The 21,744-nt window shown below is 36.2% G+C and overlaps 1 protein-coding gene across 4 annotated transcripts in view; it reads right to left on the bottom strand.

Annotated features, from left to right (window-relative positions):
* SPAG17 (sperm associated antigen 17) overlaps positions 1-21,744 on the bottom strand; it is a 281,073-nt gene that overhangs the window by 46,570 nt on the left and 212,759 nt on the right. For all 4 annotated transcript variants that reach the window (XM_037826256.1, XM_037826259.1, XM_037826258.1 and 1 more), the window contains 9 exons: positions 13,279-13,467; positions 11,852-11,997; positions 11,624-11,754; positions 9,675-9,802; positions 7,823-8,005; positions 6,175-6,288; positions 5,622-5,667; positions 3,665-3,764; positions 3,382-3,429 (listed from right to left, as the gene is read on the bottom strand). In XM_037826256.1, the coding sequence (XP_037682184.1) occupies positions 3,382-3,429; positions 3,665-3,764; positions 5,622-5,667; positions 6,175-6,288; positions 7,823-8,005; positions 9,675-9,802; positions 11,624-11,754; positions 11,852-11,997; positions 13,279-13,467 (1,085 nt within the window). The remainder of the gene's footprint in view (positions 1-3,381; positions 3,430-3,664; positions 3,765-5,621; positions 5,668-6,174; positions 6,289-7,822; positions 8,006-9,674; positions 9,803-11,623; positions 11,755-11,851; positions 11,998-13,278; positions 13,468-21,744) is intronic.

Below are 21,744 nucleotides of genomic sequence, written 5' to 3'. Positions count from 1 at the left end.
CCATTTGACATTATGCCAGGGGTTCCAACCAGGGAAATTAGGCAAGAAAAAGAAATAAAAGATGTCCAGATTGGAAAGGAAGAAGTAAGAAGGAAGGAAAGGAAGAACTATATTCACAGATGGCATGATCTTATATATAGAAAATTCTAAAAACACCACCCTAAAAAATCCTAAGAAAATCCTGGAACTAATAAATGAGTTCTAGGTTGCAGTATACAAGATCAATATACAAAATACACAAAATACCAATATACAAAAATCAGCTGTATTTCTATACTCTTGCAATGATCAATTGAAAAATGAAACTAAGGAAACAATTCTGTTCACAACAGCATCAAAAAGAATAAAATATTTAGTAATAAATTTAACAAAAGAAGTGCAAAGCTTATGCTCTGAATATCATAAAATAGTACAGAAAGAAATTAAAGATCTAAATGAAAGGAAAAATACCCTATGTTTATGTATCAGAAGACTTAACATTGTTAAGATAGCAATACTCCCCAAACCAATCCACATATTCAACACAATCCCTATGTTCCGGTTTGCTAATGCTGCCATTTGCAAAACACCAGAAAATGGATTGGCTTTTATAAAGGGGGTTTATTTGGTTACAGAGTTACAGTCTTAAGGCCATAAAGTGTTCAAGGAGAGGCATCAACAAAGGGTACTTTCACTGGAAAAAGGCCATTGGCATCTGGAAAATCTCTGTTGGCTGGGAAAGCACATGGCTGCTGTCTGCTTGCTCCCAGGTTGCATTTCAAAATGGCATTCTCCAAAGTGTTGCTCTTGGGGCATTTCTGTCCTCTCTTAGCTGCAGCTGCTCTGTGTCTGGACTTGTGTGGCTCTTTTTAAAGTATTCCAGTGATCCAGTAAAGACCCACCATGAATGGGTGGGGCAACGCCTCCATAGAAATACTCCAATGAAAGGTCTCCCCCACAGTTGATTGAGCCGCATCTCCATGGAAACACTGAACCAATAGGTTCCAACCTAATCAACACTAATACATCTGCCCCCATAAGATTGCATCAAAGAATATGGCTTTTTCTGAGGGACATAATATATACAAACTTGTACACTCTATCAGAATTCCAGCTGACTTCCTTGTACAAATTTACAAGCTGATTCTAAAATCTATATGTAACTACAAGGGACCCAGAACAGCCAGAACAATTCTGAAGAAGAAGAATAAAACAGGAGGACTCACACTTCCTGATTTCAAAATTTCTACAAAGTAATGATAATCAAGATCGTGTGGTACTGGTTCAAGCGCAGACCATATAAACCAGTGAAATAGAATTGAGAGTCCAGAAATAAACTCATACATCTATGGTCAACTGATTATCATCAAGAGTGCCAAGACCATTCAACTGGGAAAGAATAATTTTTGCAATAAATAGTTCTGTAACAACTGGATAGCCACACGCAGAAGAATGAATATGGACCCTTACCTCACATCATATACAAAGATTTCCTCAAAATGAATCAAAGATATAAATGTAAGAATAAAAACTATAAAATTCTTAGAAAAAAACATACGGGTTTTTATGACCTTGGATTTGGCAAAGGATTCTTAGATATGACACCAACAACATGAGTAACAAAAGAAAAAAAACAGAAAAATTGGACTTCACAAAAATTAAACACTTTTATGTTTCAAAGGATACCACCAAGAAAGCGAAAAGACAACAAATGGAATAGGAGAAAATATTTGCAAATCATGTATCTGATAAGGACATTGAATCTAACCTACTATATAAATAATTCTTACAACTCAATAATAAAATAGACAAACTAATTAAAAATTGGGCAAAGGTTCTGAATAGACATTGTTCCAAAGAAGATATACAAATGGCCAATAATCACATGAAAAGAAGCAAGATGTCGTAAGTCATCAGGAAAATACAAATCATGATCCCAGTGAGATACTGCTTCACGCCCACTAGGATGGCTAGAGTCAAAATATGAGGTAACAAATGTTGTTGAGGATGTGAAGACATCAGAACCCTTATATGCTGATAGTGGGAAAGTAAAATGGTCCAACCACCTTGGAAAATAGTCTGGCAGTTCCTCAAATGATTAAACATAGAATAACCATATGTTCCAGCAATTTCACTCCTAGGTATATGCCCAAGAGAAATGAAAACACATGCCCACAATGAAACTTGCTCACAAATCTTTATATATAATATCATCAACAGATGAATGGATAAAGTGTGAACAGCTACACAATGGAATATTACTTGGCCATAAAAAGGAATGGAGTACTGGTACATGCTACAACATGGATGCACCTTGGAAACATTATGCCAAGTAAAAGAAGCCAATCACAAAAGACCATAATGCATGATTTCATTCATACAAAACTCCAGAATAGGGAAATTTATGGAGTCAGAAAGTATATTAATGATTGCTTAGAGGGGCTGGGGTGGGGAAGGTTGGGGGCAATGGCTAAAGGATATGATGTTTCCTCTTGAGGCGATGAAAATGTTCTAAACTGACTTTCTGTGAATATACTAAAAAAATCATTGAAATGTACACTTTAAATGGGTGAATTATAGGGTATCTGAATCATCTCTCTATAGAGCTGTTAAATTTTTTTGCATAGGTAACATGTACAGGTACAAAATTCAAGTTATTAAAAAGCATGTAATGGAAAGGAAGTCTCCAACCTATCTGCCCCCTAACCTCTTAATTTTCTTGTCCAGAGACAGTCATTGTTAACAGTATCTTGGATACTCTTTCAGGATATTCTATGAGACAATACATACCTTCTAGTTTGACCTTATGACTTAAGTCTTATCTCACCACTTCCCCAACACATTCCACAAAGTAACCCTGACATTTTTGTTAAGGAACACATATATCCTGGGGTCATAATGAAGAGGAATCACACAAATGTATACAATAATATCATATGTATTACTATACACTCCATAAATATATCTGGCTTCCTTTCTTTATGCCAGGAGATCTGGGGTTGGAATCCTCAGCAAGGATTGAAAGGAAACTAAACTGTATGGCATTTAGAATACATTCCTTGTGTGAATTACACGAATCCTTGAATACTTATGACTATGTCTATATTAAGTTTCAGAATATTTATTATTATTGTAGAATTTACTAAAGCACAGAGCATACCTTGAGAGCTTTCTTGCTTAGGAGAGGAAGATGATCTTTCTAACAGTCAAATGGGTTTTTTCAAGAAGCAGTGACATTTTCACACAGAAGTTGAATGACTACTTGGCAGAAATGTAGAGGAGATTCAAATAACAACTGGGAGCCTGGGTGGTAGGACTTTTCAGATTATCCCACTCTAAGATTCTATGACTCTACATAATGGGGGTTTTCATAAGCTTATGCATATTTCAGCAAAGAGTTACCTGTTTTGTGCCATTTTTTCTCTCCATTGCTTTGATGCTTTAGTGTGCCTATGTGAAAGGAAAGGAAAATTTAATGAAAAGGGGGCCAACACTCTTGCTCTTGGTGTATAAACAATAAAAAATATCACCCTTGCATGATAAAGTATTAACAGTATGGGAGATAAAGGACTCTGAATACGTTGATGTACTCATCCATAGTTAGGACACTATGTCTCTCCATTACCCTAATTTTCAAAATTAGTATGATTAGTACTAATTATAACATGTTACTGGATCAGCTTACCTCCATTTCTTTTCAAAGAAATCTTTAGTAAATGTTTCTGGTGAACATTCTGGCTCAGTGACCAAAGATTGCTTGTATAGTTTGGTTAGATGGGCTGCAACTTTAAAAATAGATTCATTTAACTTTTATCCTCATTTCCTTAAAGCATAACACACAATCAGTACCAACTACTCATTCGAGATTTTTTTTTAAGAGCCTTCATTTAATCTTGCAAGTATTTACTAGAGTTTCCATGACCAAGCTTTAGAACAGCAGACAACTTTCATGAAACATCTTAGTGGAGAACATACATCTCATAGTCAAAATGTAAAATGCAGTAACACCTCATTTATGCCACATCATTAGGGGAAGCAGTGTTGTACCTAACTGAATTTCTTCATATCTGAAGGATCAAAACTTTAAAAATATAAACCGTTTATTGAAATTGTTTCCCTAAATATTTACTTACTCACTGAATCTAAGGGTATCAATACAATACAATGGTTGTTTGACAATTTGTGCAGTGATTCTCAGAGTTTATTCCACAGAACATGGTCTCTATGGGATGTTAACAGGAGATTTTTTTCTTTTAAAAATATGTCCCATGTTCCGTGGTTGTATGAGCTGGGGAAACATTGAGTTACATGAGGTTAAATATGTTTCATTATTTTAGGACTTTGTTGCACCTTTAAATTAGTTAATGCACATTGTGATTTTCTAAGAAACTAAGGCAACATGCCTTATTTAATCCCCAAATTCCTTTTTGGTGGAGCTGTTCCCTAAACTAGTGTTTTAGGAAATACCTTGGGGAATGTTGGTTTAGGATCACCACTATTAATATTTAGTGGCAGTTATATGTATGTGTCAGTTTACCTCCTGCGTGTATGCGTTTGTTTATTTATTTTTGTTTTTTTAATTTCTTAATTAAATTAAACCCATGTGTTTACCTCTATTGTGTCTGTTCCTTTGTGAGACAGATTATAAATTCAAATGTCTCCAGGGTAGGGTTACCATATAAAATATTGCATGGGACATACTTACACTAAAAAATTACTTGATGTTTATCTGAAATTCAAGTTTAACTGAGCCTCCTGTACTTTTATCTGCTAAATCTGGTAATCCTACTACAGTGGCCTCCCGGGTAAAAGAGTGACAATAGGGTGTAAAAAACAGGACAATGGGACTGTGAGGGACTATTCTGTTCATGGTCCTTCAAAAGGGGACAGCAGCTAACCACCTCCAACCAAATGTCACCATGTGGTAATGGGACATTTTAAGAAGAGAAAAAATATCCTGATTAAAATAACTGTGCAAGCCATACTGTGGATGACACATAAAACACATCTGGGGACTGAATGAGGCCCGTGCCTCCCAGTTCTGACCTTTTCCAAATGGTCAAAAAGAAGTGAAGAAAACAAAACAAAACAAAACAAAAAAACTCCACTGCTTGTCTGTTGTGGGCTATGAAACCATAAAACCAAGTTTACTAGGGTTGTGTGTATCCCAAAATAAATATGCTTTGAATGAGGATCTCTTCCAAGAGCAAACTGCCTGAGCTACATAGTGTGTAAAACTGTAAGGATTTGTTGATTAACTGTGTGTGTGTGTGGGGGGGGGGGGGGGATGTGGGAAGGCAGGGAAAGGGAGATGTTGCTTGGTTGATTGTTTCCTTTCTGTATTTTAACTAGGTTCTATGTACTTGAGATACTTGAGGTTAACATAAAAGCCAACTGTCAACATTTTTTTCATTCAACAGATGAAAGTTAAAGAGGAATTAGAGGCAATCATGGTTCTTATATTTTAGGCAGAATTAAATATATAAATAAATCATTAAAATACAAGACAGCCAATATTAGAGCAGAGATATTTACATGTTTGCTTTGCTATCAGATCAGAGAATGACTGATACATGTGGTTAAGAATGTTCATTTTGAAATTTGTAAATATATATATCAGAAAAATATTAAATGCCAGTTACCTTCAGTAACATGACTTTTTGTAGTTTCTTCCATTTTAGGGAAAGACTGAAACAAACATAGAATTACTTAATGATTATGATAGTACATACAAAATTCACTTTATATGCTCAAAATAATCTTTTTGGAAGCCACGATAAAATGAATTAGTTTCTAATGCCAATACAACATTTATTTGATTTCTTTTTGGTAATTCCTTTCATTTAAAGAATTATTTTCAAATGGAAATCATTCTAAGGTGTGGAAATTCCTTTTTCTTTCTCCATCCTTACTATTTCAATCATTCAACATTTCAATGAATATCAATTTCTCTGAAGTCAATAAAAACTGTTCATTTAAACTCCTTAAAAATTATTTATGATCAAAAGAGGAACTTTAAAAAGTACTTGGCAAATTCAATATCATGGAATCAGATTTCTACAGAAATGAGAAATCATAAGTAGGGAGCAAAAGTATCAGAAAAGCAGAGGAATGACTATTATGATATTTTGTCATGAAGCATCTAATATTGAAGCAACAGCAAAAACATTGATATAGAAAACATTTCTTTCTCACCATAACTAGCTTGAGGAGATCAGCGGCATTGCCTCTCTCCTCTTCAGTTCTGGAATCTTTAACCGTCATTTCCTGTAGCTCATCTTCTTTCTTTAGAATATGGTTTATGTAATCCTAGATCAGCAGAATAAAATAAATCAACAAAAGTCAGGAATAATGTGCCAGTTTGAATGTATTATGTTCCCCAGAAAAAGCCATATTCTTTGATGCAATCTTGTGGGACAGACATTTTGGTGCTGATTAGATTTGCATGGAAATGCACCCCACCCAACTGTAGGTGATAACTCTGATGAGATATTTCCATGGAGGCATGGCCCCACCCATTCAGAGTGGGCCTTGATCATTGGAGCCATATAAATGAGCTGACAGGCAGGGGGAACTCAGTGCAGCTGTGAGTGACATTTTGAAGAGGAGCTACAGCCAAGTGGGACACTTTGAAGAAAGCACAGTAGCTGCAGATGAGAGACAGTTTGAAGATGGCTGTTGAAAGCAGACTCTTGCTCCAGAGAAGCTAAGAGAGAACAAATACCCCAAGTGCAACTAAGAGTGACATTTTTGAGGAACTGCAGCCCAGAGGGGAATGTCCTGGGAGAAAGCCATTTTGAAACCAGATCTTTGGAGCAGATGCCAGCCATGTGCCTTCCCAGCTAACAGAGATTTTCCTGGACACCAGTGGCCATCCTCCAGTGAAGGCATCCTTTGTTGATGGACACTTTATGGCCTTAAGACTGTAACCGTGTAACCAAATAAACCCCCTTTTATAAAAGCCAATCCATTTCTGGCGTTTTGCATTCTGGCAGCATTAGCAAACTAGAACAAATAAGGTAGAAGAGAGACACCAAAATAGTCAATATCAACTTGAAATATTACAAAGAGATTAAGAATATACAAGCTCACAACACTAAACAACCAGTTACTGGTCAAGCAATCTGCAAAGTCTCTGAAGTCTTTTCCTTAACATGTCAATAAAGCAAAGACCTGAGAAGTCCCAAAGCAAAACTTTAAGGACCACAGGGTATTAGAACTGTATGGGGACTGCAGAGAGGCTCTGCTTCTAACTTTGTGCTTCATTTTTCTCATCAATAAAATGAAAAAAGATGGGTTAGATGATTTCTAGGGTCCTTTCCAGGTCTAATAGTTATGATTCTATCTATGAATGTCACATTCTTAGTCTAATCCTTTGCTTCCAAAAAAATATATTTCACTTTTTCCACAAATATTTAATAATTCCTTGTTCTATGAAAAGTGCTGAGATGTTATAAATATAATCATAAAATTACCATATATTTACAAGTACTTAGACCACTTCCAAAACCAGCAATCTTTTTTTTCCATGGACAAGTATAAGATTAATGTGTGTATCATCTTTTTCAAGAGGTTTCTAGACCAGTTTACTCTATTGAGAAATCACATATAAAAGTTACTTATCTTTGCAATGTCTTTTGGGTCTCTTAATGTTTCTTATATCTTATGGAAACTATTAAATATTTTCTACCTCTCAACCTTCTAACCTCTGGAAGATCAACAGTCATGCATTGCATTTGATAAATATTGGTAAAGTTATATAATTTCAGGTTTCTTAGGAAACTGAAAGGAACGATTGCCCTGTTTCTGATTCTCTTGGGCCAGGTTACCTGGATTCCATTACCTTAAGAGAAATCTGTAGCCTCAGTTTCAGCTCATTCTTTATGACCTCATGCTGGATGAACTGACGGATCTGTAGCACATTGGGACTCCTGAGTATAGGGGCTGGGGCATTTGCTAGTTGTTTAGACCCAATGCAAAGGCCCTTCCAAATATGAGTGCCAAACGGAGGTCCTGGAGTTTTTTTCTGTTAACAAAACAAAGCAAAACAACCAGCAAAGAAATCAGAATATTTTAATGTTAGACTTTTATTTTTTAACTGAGTACTTGTTATATAGATATTACACTAGGCACCATTTGTTAGGGAATAGAAAGCTGAAAAAAAAAAAAAAAAAAAATGAGCCCTGTCCTCAAAAACTCCTATGAACTATAAGGAAAAATTGATAACAGAACTGAGCAAGTTTCTTCTTTATATGAGTTACCAAGAATCTGAATAATTTAAGATTTTGTTGCATGGGGGACCTGGTTGGTAGCATTTAGGGGAGGGCTAAGTAATGCTCTGCCAGAATACTGCGGCAGCAGCCTAGTTTATGCCAAATGCATGGAACTATTCTTCAATATGTACACAGACAGCCTAAGATATTGGTTTGGAATTAAGAAGTCTCAAGCTTTCGGGCTCCACGTTCACTTTGACCTAGAGACATTCTTTGAGAGAATGTATCACAAGGACCTGAGCAATCTTTGAGCTCACTCTAGATTAAGCATGCCTCCAAAGTCTTCTCAGGATCTGTTGGGCAGAAATTTTGGCCTTAAGGTAGACCCATAGCTCCATGTTATCCTTATTATTGATTTTCAGGAGTGGGTGGTTTGGTGCCCTCTGTGCTGAAGTATGCCTGATGTGCTTCATTTCAATTTGTTATTCATTCTCCAGGGCCTGGCCAGTGCTAACCTCTCAGGGCATGTCTGAACTAGGCCACTTCTGCCAGCAAAAGACTTCCAGAGGAAAAAAAATAAAATTCCTTCATCAGTCTCAGATGTGGCATATACTTTTGTCATTGCATAGTACTTTCAACTTGGAGATAGCCTTAGTGAGCCATTTGTTGTGACCTCTTAACTTTCTGATAAGAAAATGGAGGTCCAGTGTGACTTATCCCAAATCACATTAATGAATTAGACTAGAATTCAGTCCATCTTCAACTCATCATGTTGATTATAGCCACCAAATTAAAATATAGGGGTGGGAGGTCCTTATTATCCATGACCCTGTTATTACAAGATTGTATAGGGAAGCAAAAAAATCATTATAACTCAAGAACATTAACCTCCTCACTTAACACTGATGATATGCTGGACATATTACATAAATTACTCGTGAAATGCAATGACAAATCTTGCAAGGTACAGGTCTTCATGATTTTTGCCCAAGATATTTTCTTTCCTTTTTAAAAAATCTCTAGGTGGGGCTTCTCTAATCTGACATAATTACAATACTTACTTTCTAACATCATAGTTGCAAATCCCTGTGGGTAATCCTTCATATTATTATTATACACTTAGTTGGTGTATTTTTAATATAAGAAGATAAAAAGGAATGTGAGAGAACCAGAATTTTGTGTTAAAACTAACAAAGAAGGAATAGCAGAATGGAAGATTTCTGTATTGCATAATATCAGTTATTCTAAGACAGGGAAGATGGAATAAACATGGGTTACTCAAAGTGAATATTTTTATATTATAGGAAAATGTCCAAGCCTGAAATACAGAATGTTAATATCTTCAAATATAAAACTTCTTATACCCATTAAAATTTATATAAGGATGAAACCATATGATTATATGGGAGGGAGACCTAAGACTCTGGTGCACTGATGGGTGAATATGCCAATACAGTGACTTTTCAGCAGAAAAATTTATACCTCAACTGAGGGAAATGTCTCCCATGTCCTTGACTGGAGATTAGGAGGAACAATTGTATCTAATTCTTTCTTCATTAGCCATGGTGATGCTTCATGCAAAGGGCGAAGGACGGTGATGCTCAGGGCACCTGGTTCAAAGATAGTTATCAGGAGAACTTTTGTCCATCAAAATTATTCAGAAAAATTCACTAGGTACTCACTAAATTCAACAAACACTTTTTGAACTGCCTTCTACATAAAAAGATACGCGAGACCCAGTGATTATGCTTAAGGACCTTTCAATCTAATTAGAAGGATGAGACTTTTAGTCACTCTAACACCTAGAGATTGGATTTAGAATATTTAGAAGTATTAATTGACAACCCCACCATCCTTCAACAGCCACATCCTTACCATAACCAAGTCCTGTCAGTTCTACCACTAAACATTTCTTGAGTCCATTCACTACCGCCCTCTCCATTGACCCTACCCTAGACCAAAGCAACATCATCTGCCCCAGAGAGATCCTGTCCTGGACTAGAGCAACAACAAGGTTTTCTACCCATATCTACTCTGTGAATGGACTTCCCCCTGCAGCCAGGGTGAATTATTATGTTAATTCACAATAAAACTCTTCTTTGGCTTCTCATTGCTCATGGATTAAAACAGAAGTACTTAACCATCTCTGGCATCTGCTTCAGCTTGCACAATTCTCCTCCTCTATGGTTCAGCTACTTTGGACTTTGTTTTTTCTGTTTTAAAATGCTTAACACTTCCTGCTATGTATCCTCTCTTCCACAAAAGTTTTCCCTCTTGCCTTAATTAACCTTTACTCATCCACCAGTTCTTGGCTCAAACGTCTTTAGGGAAGCCTTCTAGATTATGCCACATTCCTCTGTTAGATGCTGTCATAGAAACATGTTCACAGATACTATCCTAAGTTATAATTACACAGTTATTTGTGGGACTATATAGTTAAATGCTTGCATTTCCCCTTAAACTGTAAGCTCCATGAAAGCAAGGTTCATGACTGTCTTAATTCACCACTGAATTCCTAATACCCAAACCAGTGTTTGATATTTGGTAGACTGCCAAGTAGACACTAGTTATGTGATGGATTGACAAAGCAATTTGAGATAAATTTTTATTCTCAGACAGTTGCATACATGCATTACACAGCCAGTCAGAGTCCCCCATTCTCTACATCCACAAACAAAGAGTGAGGTATATTATATTATGTATGTGTACACCAAAAGATACAATAAGGAGGCAGGTATATTCATAAACACACACAAAATATATTCCACCAAACAGTGAAAAGGTAAGAAGAAACACACTTTTAAACCTAGACACAGCACATTGGTTTTTGTATACAGAAAACATGCAGGTTTATATCTATGTTTTAATGTACACATCACAAATGCTGATAGATTTTACTTGATGTAATATGTCTCTCTAACCTCTGGTCACAAACCAATTTCTTTGAAATTGATTAAAACAGCATAAATGCCCAATGAACATAATTTATATAACTTATCATCTATTTCAGGTGACATTTTAACACACACACCAAGTATACTTCCTATATGTTAAATTTCCTCAAAGAAACATTGTCAAAATGACAAACAGTGAACTTACAAGTGATATCTCACTTATTTTTTCCTACCAAGATGAAATGAACATATAAATCGGCATCTAGGTACATAACTAAACACAGATAGGGTGTTTCGCTCATAAGTAGGAGAGACACTCATACACAGTTTAACAGGCCGATGCTCAGATTAGCTTGATATGAACATAAATTTAAGCAAAAACAAAAATGGGTTGACATGGCCTGATGGGTGGGAAGTAGTATAGATAAGTGAGAAAAGGGGAGAAAAGTAGAAAAGGTCCACACATGGGTAGATTGATAGTAAAGTGGATGAGAATTGAAGACACATGATGAGTTCCAGACCATATGGGTTGTCTACCTGGCTGTTCCTGTACTGGCTCTTGGAGAACTACAGTAGCTGATTCTCCATATGCCAAGGATAGGTATTCCTCTATGTCACTGTCTCTAAGAAGTTCCATTCCTGATCCATCAGCACAGACAACAAAAAATCTGTTTGAAGAAATAAAAATCAAATCACTTGAAGGATTCAGTTAAAATGCTTCTTGAACTTGGAATTTAAAATAAAATTAATATATTATTATTTTACCTGGGAACATGTTCACCATAGATTTGTTGATAATTCTTACGCAGGTCAATAGATGATAAACTATCATAGCCCTCAGTGTTGGTACTTAAATCATCTTCTAAATTGTTTTCAGGTAATGTAGTTGATACACTACCATCAGCCATGACCTAAGGGACAAAGTATATAAACAACTAAAAGAAAAAAAAAAAAAATGACAGAAAGCTTACCTAACTGCTGGTCCAATTTGAGAAAGCAGGTAATATTTTGGCATATTCAGGAAACCATTGATATTTATTTCTAAGGTATTTTTCACTAAATAAAGATGGCGTGAGTCAAAATAAAAACCTAGCAGCACTTCTCTAAGTACAAATTACACCCGAATGTGAAACAAACTGGAAGACAAACGAGTATATTCACAGGACAGTGGCTAGGATGGGGAAGTGACTCAAAACCATATCATTTAGGGTTAGTTGAAGGAACTGGGAATTTAAACGTGGAGGAAAGGATAATCATATGGCAGCTGTCTTGAAATATTTCCAAGAGCGACCACGTGGAAGGGCTTATCCTCTGTGATTCCAAGAGCAGAATTTCATGGGTAGAAAACAAGGAAACATTTAGCACAAATATAGGGGAAAGTGTTCTAGCCATTTGAGTTGTTCTCATCTGCTGTGGGTTTCCTCAGAAAGGAGTGTGGTCCAGGCTGGAAACCACCGAAGGGGCTGTCAGAGGAGCATTGATAATGCAGAAGAATCCTTAGACTGAACAACCCAATGTTTCAACTTAGTGGGTTTGAGGCTTTAAGCTTCGATTTCAATTTATTACAATTTGACATTTGAAATTTGTTATCAGCCTGATCTCATGCTGTGAAGAGTCTCATTTAGTTAGAAAGGAAGAAATTAGGTGGATCAGGGCTCACCTACCTACAAAAACAGTTTGGGGCCCTGGTTTGCCAACACCTGGCCTCAAGGTAAGGGGATAGCCATGGCACTGAAGGACAGAGCAACAGAACATAGAGCTCTAGCATAGAATAGCCAACTCCCTAGCTCCAACCCTACTAAAACACTCACTGATGGATATTTACCACCATGGACTCTGCCCAGCCAAACAAAATTGTTTGCTGTTCTTGCTTTTACTTGGGTACAGATCATTATATCATTCCTTTCTGTTGGAATTATTTTTAGATGTCTGCCAAAGCTTTTTCCCTTCAGTTCTAATTATTTATTTGGCATTAACATTTATTTCTACCATCCCAATTGCTGGGCTTGCCTTCCCCCATGAGAATCAAAGAAAAGATACAGACAGTCATTATTGCTTGCCCAATGTACTGGCAATAAGTGGATGATTAATCCCAAGACAACTTAGTAAAAAGCTACAGGGAAACTATTTAGTGTGAAATATCTAAAAAGCAAAGTCATAGGCTGTCTCTCAATACTAAAGATGCACTTTACCTGAAATGTGTTTCCATCGGGATCCAGGACCTTACAGATAACTTCTGATGTGTGATTCATGATGTACCTGCTAGTTCTCAGTTGCTCACGCTTTTGGAAAGGATGATACATATCACTGCTTGATTCATGGCAGTATACAGCTGAACAGTTCCTATCGATATGAAGACAGCCGGTGTTTGCAGGTAACACCTGGAATGGTAACAGAAATTTTTAAAAAAATTCTTGTTCAATTTAGGGGACCTGGAAAATCATTTTTGGAAAAAGATTATCTAGAGGTCCTAGCCACAAACTTAGTGTTCCAAGAAGAAAATATTACCCAAAAGAGGACTTATGGTTTGGGAAGGACTAACTGATAAGGAAACAAACTAAATCATCAAGATGTAACTTCTCCTATATTTTCATGTTTTACCTACTCACTTTAATATCTCTTGTAAGTAATTGCCCTGTGCCCTATTATTTCATGTATTTAACATATTTTGACTGAGGTAAAGACACTTAGCCCCTTTAAAAATGTTTGAGTTCCTTTATGTTCTTGGGCAAGAAGCATCTCTAACAGGGCCAAAAGCTATGGGACAAATGCTTTCAGAAGCTTTTATTTATCATAACTCCTTTGGTGGCTGACACAGTCTTTAAGTAACAGCTTTTGTGTGTGACTTCTGGTTCATAAGACCCCTTTTAAAAATTGAGATATATTTCACATTGCATAAATCATCCTTTTAAAGTGCACAATTCAGTGATTTTTAGTATATTAAAACACATGGGCATTATCTCATTCCAGAATATTTCCATCACCCCAAAAAGAAACCCTGTTCCCATTAGCAATCATTCCCCATTTCCTCCTCCCCCCATCCCTCGGCAACCACAAATCTATTTTCTGTCTCTATGGATTTGCTTATTCTGGACATTTAAAATAAACGAATCAATCCAATTCAATATGTGGTTTTTTATGACTTGCTTTTTCACCTAGCATAATGTTTTCAAGGTTCATCAATGTTGCAGCATGTATCAGTGTTTCATTCCTTTTTATGGAAGAATAATATTCCACATATGATATATCACATTTTGTTTATCTAATCATGAGTTGATAGACATTTGAGTAGTTTTCAAAGTTTTGCTATTATGAATAATGCTGGTCTGAACATCCTTGCACAAGTTCTTGTGTAGATGCATGTTTTCATTTCTCTTGGGTATAAACTTAGGAGAGGAATTACTAGCTCATATGGTAACTCTATGTTTAACTTATTAAGGAACTGCTTTTTAAAGCATCTGCACAATGTTACATTCATTTTCTTCATATCCTGGATAACAGTTTTTTTGTCCATCTTTTTGTTTATAGCTATCCTAGTGAGTATGAAGTAGTATCTCATTATGGTTTTGAATTGCATTTCTCTAATTACTACTAATAATGAGCATCTTTCCCTGTGTTTATTGACCATTCATATATATTATTTGGAGAAATAACTAAGTGAATATTATGCCCAGTTTAATAAGGTTGTTTTTTTTAGAGTTACAGGAGTTTTTATATATTGTGGATACTAGACTCAACAGATGTACGAGTTCCAAATATTTTCTCCCATTCCATGGGCTGTCTCTTCACTTCCTTGGTGATGTCCATTGAAGAACAAAAGTTTGTAATCTTGACAAAGTTCAATTTAGCTATTTTTTCTTTTGTCTGTTTTCCTAACTGGTTCCTCAACTTGTTCTTTTGATGGTTTCCTAATCCAAGACCACAGAGATACTCACATTTAGATCCTTGATGCATTATGAGTTCATTTTTGTATATGGTAAGAGGTAGGGGTCCAATTTCATTCACAAAGACTATTTTTTTTCCCATTGAATTGCCTCAGCAACCTTGTCAGAGAATGAATTGTCCATAAATTGACAATAAGTGGACTCTCAATTGTATTCTCTTGATCTAAATGACTATGCTTATGCTATTACCAAACTGTCATGATTACTGTAGCTTTGTGGTATGTTTTGAAATTGGGAAGTGTGAGTCCTCCAACTTTATTCTCCTTTTTCAAGATTGTTTTGGCTATTCTGGGTCCCTTGAACTTCCATATACATTTTTAGTACCAGCTTGTCAATTCTGAAAAACTGGCAACTGGGATGTTGATATGGATTATGTTAAATTTGTGGACTGATTTGGATATCACTGCCATATTAACATAAATCTTCCAATCCATGAACACAGAATATCTTGCCATTTATTTAGGACTTCTTTAATTTGTTTCAGTGATTATACGTAGTTTTCATTGCACAAGTCTTGCATTCTTTTGTTAAATTTATTCCTAAATATTTTATTCTTTTTATGCTATTATAAATGGGCTTGTTTTTCATTTAATTTTGAATTGCTCATTACTAATATGTAGAAATACAATTACTTTTTGTACAATCTTGTACCCTGAAACCTTCCTAAACTTATTGGTTCTAAATTTTTTTCTTTTTGTGGATTCCTTAGGATTTTATACATACAAGATCATGTCATTTGTGAATAGAGGTCATTTTACTTCTTTTCCAATCCGGATGCATTTTCTTCTCTTCTCTCTTCTCCCTTCCCCCTCCCTTCCCTTCTCTCTTCTCTTCTTATTGTTCTGGCTAGAACCTTAGGACAATTTTTAGTTGGAATGGTGAGAGCAAACATCCTTGACTTGTTTCTGATCTGAGGGCGGAAACATTCAGTCTGTCACCATGATGTATGATGTTAGCTCAGAGTATTTCTTAGATGCCCTGTATCAGGATGTCCTCTTCTATTTTTAGTGTACTGAGTATTTTTTTAAACATGGAAAGGTGTTAGATTTTTCAAAAGATTTTTCTGCATCTCTTAAGATGATCATGTGGTTTTTGTTCTTTATTCTGGTGTACTTTATTGATTTGTCTTTATATGTTGAACAGCTTTGCATTGCTGGAATAAATTTTACTTGCAATAGTTTATACCACTCTTCTGCATGTTGTCTGATTTGTTTTGCTAATATTTTGTGAAGGATTTTTGTATTTATATTCATACAGGATATTGGTTTGTAATTTCCTCTTCTTGTGATAACTTTTTTGGTATTGGTATCAGGTTAATACTAGCCTGACAGAATGAGTTGGGGGATGCTCCCTCCTCTTCTATTTTTTGGAAGCATTTGTGAAGGATTGATTGGTGTTAATTCTTCCTTAGATATTTGACGAATTCTCCAGTGAAGCCATCAAAGCTTGGGCTTTGCTTTGTGGGAAATTTTTTGATTACTAATTCAATCTCTTCACCTATTACAGGTTTGTTCAGATTTTCTACTTCTTCTTAAGCCAGTTTGGAAATTGGTATCTTTTCATAAATTTGTCCATTTTATCTAGGTTATATGGCATACAATTGTTCACAGTACTGCCTTATAATCCCTTTTATTTCTTTAAGGTTGGTATTAATGTCCTCTCTTTAATTCCTGATTTGAATCATCTCTCTCTTTTTCTTTGTTAGTCTAGTAAAGGTTGTCAATTTTTTTGACTTTTTCAAACAATTAACTTTTGGTTTCATTGATTTTCTCTATTATTTTTCTATTCTCCTTTTCACTTATTTCTGCTCTGATCTTTATTATTTCCTTCCTTTGGCTGCTTTGGGTTTTGTTTGCTCTTACTTGTCTAGTCTGTTAAGGTGAAAGTTTATTGATTTGAGATCTATCTTCTTTTTTTAATACAGACATTTACAGCTATAAATTTTCCTCTGAAGCCCATCAGTTTTGGTACATTGTGTTCTCATTTTCATTTGTCTCAAAGTATTTTCTAAATTCCATTTGGATTTAGAGTGTTGGTTATTTAGCAATGTGTTGCTTAATTTCCACATATTTGTGAATTTTTCACATTTCCTTCTGTTACTGATTTCTAATTTCATTCTATTATGGTGGGAGATAATGCTTTATATGGTTTTAGCCCTTTAAAATGTTTTGAGATTTCTTTAATGGTCTAGTACATGGTTGTCCTGATCCTCCACTATGTTTGTGCTGCTGTCTCAGCATCCATTTTGCGATGGCCTTATGACCCACTTCTATGCCTAGTCCTCAGTATATCTCAGTCACCTCCACCCAATCATGGCCGCCTACACCACCCACACACCTTACCCAGAACCCACAGCTGGCTCCAAATGATAAGCTAGCCATCTCTACCACCCTCAGAGCCCCAGTTCCTTTTCCTTTTTATTGATGTTTGCTTTATATGAACCAATCCTTCTGCAGTATATCTACCAACCTCTACCCCTGGACCCACAATAAAAGCACAAGCCCACGAGCCCATCAGCTCTGCTTGTGTGCCCCCACCTGCTGGTTGAGTTGCCTAAGTGGATCACACTTCCTTCCATCCCTTCATGGTGCCCCTCTCCTCAGGACCTGTGAGTAATAGGCTATCTTTTTTCATGCATTGTTGTTTCTGGCTCCCTATTTGTGTCATACCTGACTTCCACCCAAACCCAAATTCAAAATCCCACTTAATCAATCCAAAACAATGGTCTGCCCTGGACAATGTTCCAGAGAAGAATGTACATTTTGCTGTTGATGTTTGAAGTGTTCTACAGATGTCATTTTGGTGTAGTTGCTTTATACTGTTGTTCAATAGCATCTTTTTGACCTTCTGTCTACTGTTCTATTCACTATCAAGGGTAGGCCATCGAACTCTCTAGCTATTATAGAAAAACTATTTCTCCCATAATTCTGCCAGTTTTTATTTCATGTATCTTGGGTCTCTGTTGTTAGGTACACATACATGTTTATAATTGTTATGTCTTCTTGATGTTGTAGCCCTTTTATCATTATAACATGTACTCTTTGTCTCTGGTAGCATTTTGTCTTAAAGTCTGTTTTTATCTGATTTTAGTATAACCACTCCAACTTCCTTTCAGTTAATGTTTGCATGGTATATCATTTGCCATTGTTTTATTTTCAACCTATCTATGTCTTTGAATCTAAAGTGTGTCTCTTGTAGATAGCATATAGTTGGATCACACTTTTTTAATCCATTCTTCAAATCTCTGCGTTTTGTTGGGATTTTCAACAATGTACATTTAAATGTAATTACTGATAAAGTGGGACTTATATGTGCCACTTGGCTATTTGTTTTCTTTATGTTTTTTGTCCTCTACCCCCTTTATTCCTCCATTACTGCCTTCTTCGTGTTAAACAGACATTTTCTAGTTACCATTTTAATCCTCTTGTCATTTCCTTTACTATATATTTTTGAATTATTTTCTTAGTGTTGCCCTTGGGATAACAATTAGCATCTCAATTTATAACAACCTAGACAGGATTGATATCAACTTATTTTCAATAGTATAAAAAATTTTGCTCCTATATAGCTCCCTTCCCCCTTCTTTGTGTTTTTATTGTTATACAAATTACATTTTTATACATCATAAACTTCAAAATACACTTTTTAAAAATTGGAATTGTTCACATACCATACAATGATCCAAAGATCCAAAGTGTACAATCAGTTGCCCCTGGTACCATCATACAGCTGTGCATCCATCACCACAATTAATTTTTTTTTTGAATTTTTAGAACATTTTCATTACTCCAGAAAAGAATTCAAGACAAAAAAAAAAAGAAACTCAAATCCTCCCATACCCCTAACCAGCCCCCTTCCATTGCTGACTCATAGTGTTGGTATAGTACATTTGTTAATGTTGATGAAAGAACATTAAAATACTACTAATTGTAGTATATAGTTTGCAATAGGTATATTGTTTCCCTATATGCCCCTCTATTATTAACTTCTAGTTATAGTGTCATACATTTGTTCTGGTTCATGAAATAGATTTCTAATATTTGTACAGTTAATCACGGGCATTGCCCACCACAAGGTTCACTGTTTTATACATTCCCAACTTTTAACCTCCAACTTTCCTTCTGGTTACATATGTGACTCTGAGCTTCCCCTTTCTACTACATTCACACACTATTCGGCACTGTTAGCCATTCTCACAATGTGCTACTGTCACCTCTGTTCATTTCCAAACATTTAAGTTCAGCCTAGTTGAATATTCTGTTCATAATAAGCAACCACTCCCCATTCTTCATCCTCATTCCACATCCTGGTAACTTGTATTTCATGTCTATGAGTTTACATATTATAATTAGTTCATATCAGTGAGACTATACAATATTTGTCTTTATGTGTCTGACTTATTTTACTCAATATAGTACCCTCAAGGTTTCTTCATCAACCCATTTTTTTAAAGATGGTTTTGTTCACACACCATACATTCCATCCTAAGTAAACAGTTGATGGTTCCCTGTATAGTCACATATTTATGAATTTACCACCATCACCACTCTCTATAAAAGGACATCTCCATTTCTTCCACAGAGAAGGAGGAAGAGTCAAAGAAGGTAGAGAGACAAAAAAAAAGAAAAAGCAAAGAAAAAAAAATGACAGCTAGGAAGCAACAACAGGAAAGATAGCATTAAAATAAAGAGTCAGACAACATTACCAATGCCAAGAGTCCCATACCCCTCCCTTATGTCCCCCTCTTATATGCATTTAGCTTTGGTATTGCCTTTGTTACATTAAAGGAAGCATAATACAATGTTTCTGTTAATTATAGTCTCTAGTTTGCATTGATTATATTTTCCCCCCAATATCTCTCTATTTTTAACACCTTGCAAGGTTGATATTCATTTGTTTTCCATCGTGAAAAAACATATTTGTACATTTTATCACAGTTGTTGAGCACTCTAGGTTTCCCTGAGTTATAGAGTCTTTATCTTTCATCTTTCCTTCTGGTGTCCCACATGCTCCTAACCTTTCTCTTTCAACCATACTCACAGTCATTTTTGTTCAGTGTACTTACATTGCTGTGCTACCACCACCCAAAACTGTGTTCCAAACATCTCACTCCTGTCTTTTCCTATCTGTCTGTAGCACTTCCTTTAGTATTTCCTGTAGAGCAGGTATCTTGTTCATAAACTCTGTCATTGTCTGTTTGTCAGAGAATATTTTAAACTCTTCCTCATATTTGAAGGACAATTTTGCCAGATATAGGATTCTTGGTTGGTGGTTTTTCTCTTTCAGTGCCTTAAATGTATCACCCCACTTCCTTCTTGCCTCCATGGTTTCTGCTGAGAAATCCACACATAGTCTTATCAAGCTTCCTTTGTATGTGATGGATTGCTTTTCTCTTGCTGCTTTCAGGATTCTCTCTGTCTTTGATGTTTGATAATCTGATTATTAACTGTCTTGGCATAGGCCTATTCAGAGCTATTCTGTTTGGAGTATGCTGCACTTCTTGGATCTGTAATTTTATGTCTTTCATAAGAGATGGGAAATTTTCATTGATTATTTCCTCTATTATTACTTCTGCCCCTTTCCACTTCTCTTGTCCTTCTGGTACCCCCATGACACGTACATTCATGCGTTTCATGTTGTCATTCAATTTCCTGAGGCATTGCTCATATTTTTCCATTCTTTTCCCTATCTGTTCTTTTGTGTGTAGGATTTCAGGTGCCTTGTTCTCCAGTTCCTGAGTGTTTTCGTCTGTTATTGAGATCTGTTGTTGTATGTCTTCATTGTGTCTTTCATCTCTTGTGTTATGCCTTTCATTTCCATAGATTCTGTCAGTTGTCTTTTTGAACTTTTGATATCTACCTTATGTATGCCCAGTGTTTTCTTTACAGCCTTCATCTCTTTTGCCATATCTTCCCTAAACTTTTTGAAATGATTTAGCATTGGTTGTTTAAATTCCTTTATCTTAGTTGAAGTGTAAGTTTGTTCCTCTGACTGGGCCATAGCTTCATGTTTCTAAGTGTAGTTTGTAGTTTTCTATTGTCTAGGCATCTGATTTCCTTGGTTACCCCAATCAGGTTTTCCCAGACCAGAATGGGCTCAAGTCCCAGAAGGGCGAAATATTCAGTATCAGGTTTCCCTGAGGGTGTGTCTTAGAAGATTGACACACGCTGTGGAGCCTCAAGATGCTGTGCTTTTCCTAACCTGCCCAGCAGGTGGTGCCTGTCAGCCTGTAGCTCTTGACTGGTGTAAGGAGGTGGGGCCTCCTTAGTTTCTGTTTTGGGTGTTTTCCCTGAGGCCCTGGGGTCTGGTTCTGAATGGAAGGTGGGTAGTAGAGCTGGGCACCACCTCTTTCCTCTTAGGGAAGATACACCCCCTAGGGAGTTTTCATTTGCATTTAAATAGGTTCTTTGTCTCTCTGACTCTGCTATCTCCTTGTCTGGATCAGAGTGCTGCAAACTGAAAATGGCTGAGGCTTTCTCCACTGCAGAGTGCTGCAAACTGAAAATGGCTGAGGCTTTCTCCACTGAGCTGCTCAGGTTGAGAGAGAAAAAGGGACAGAAAGCCTCATTTCTGGGCCTGTCCATGGCCCCCAGTTTCACCCATCAGTCAGAGACAGCACCTGGTCCTCTGGGCTCCCCCTCCTGGGACAGAGAAGTCCCCTGGCTCTTCAAGGTCAGTTGTCACTCAAAGCTTCCGTCTGCTTATTGGGGATTT

This window comes from Choloepus didactylus, chromosome 2, assembly GCF_015220235.1.
Source record: "Choloepus didactylus isolate mChoDid1 chromosome 2, mChoDid1.pri, whole genome shotgun sequence".
NCBI classification, from domain to species: Eukaryota; Metazoa; Chordata; class Mammalia; order Pilosa; family Megalonychidae; genus Choloepus; species Choloepus didactylus.
Note: the sequence above shows the minus strand (reverse complement) of the source record. Positions and strands in the feature narration are given on the sequence as shown.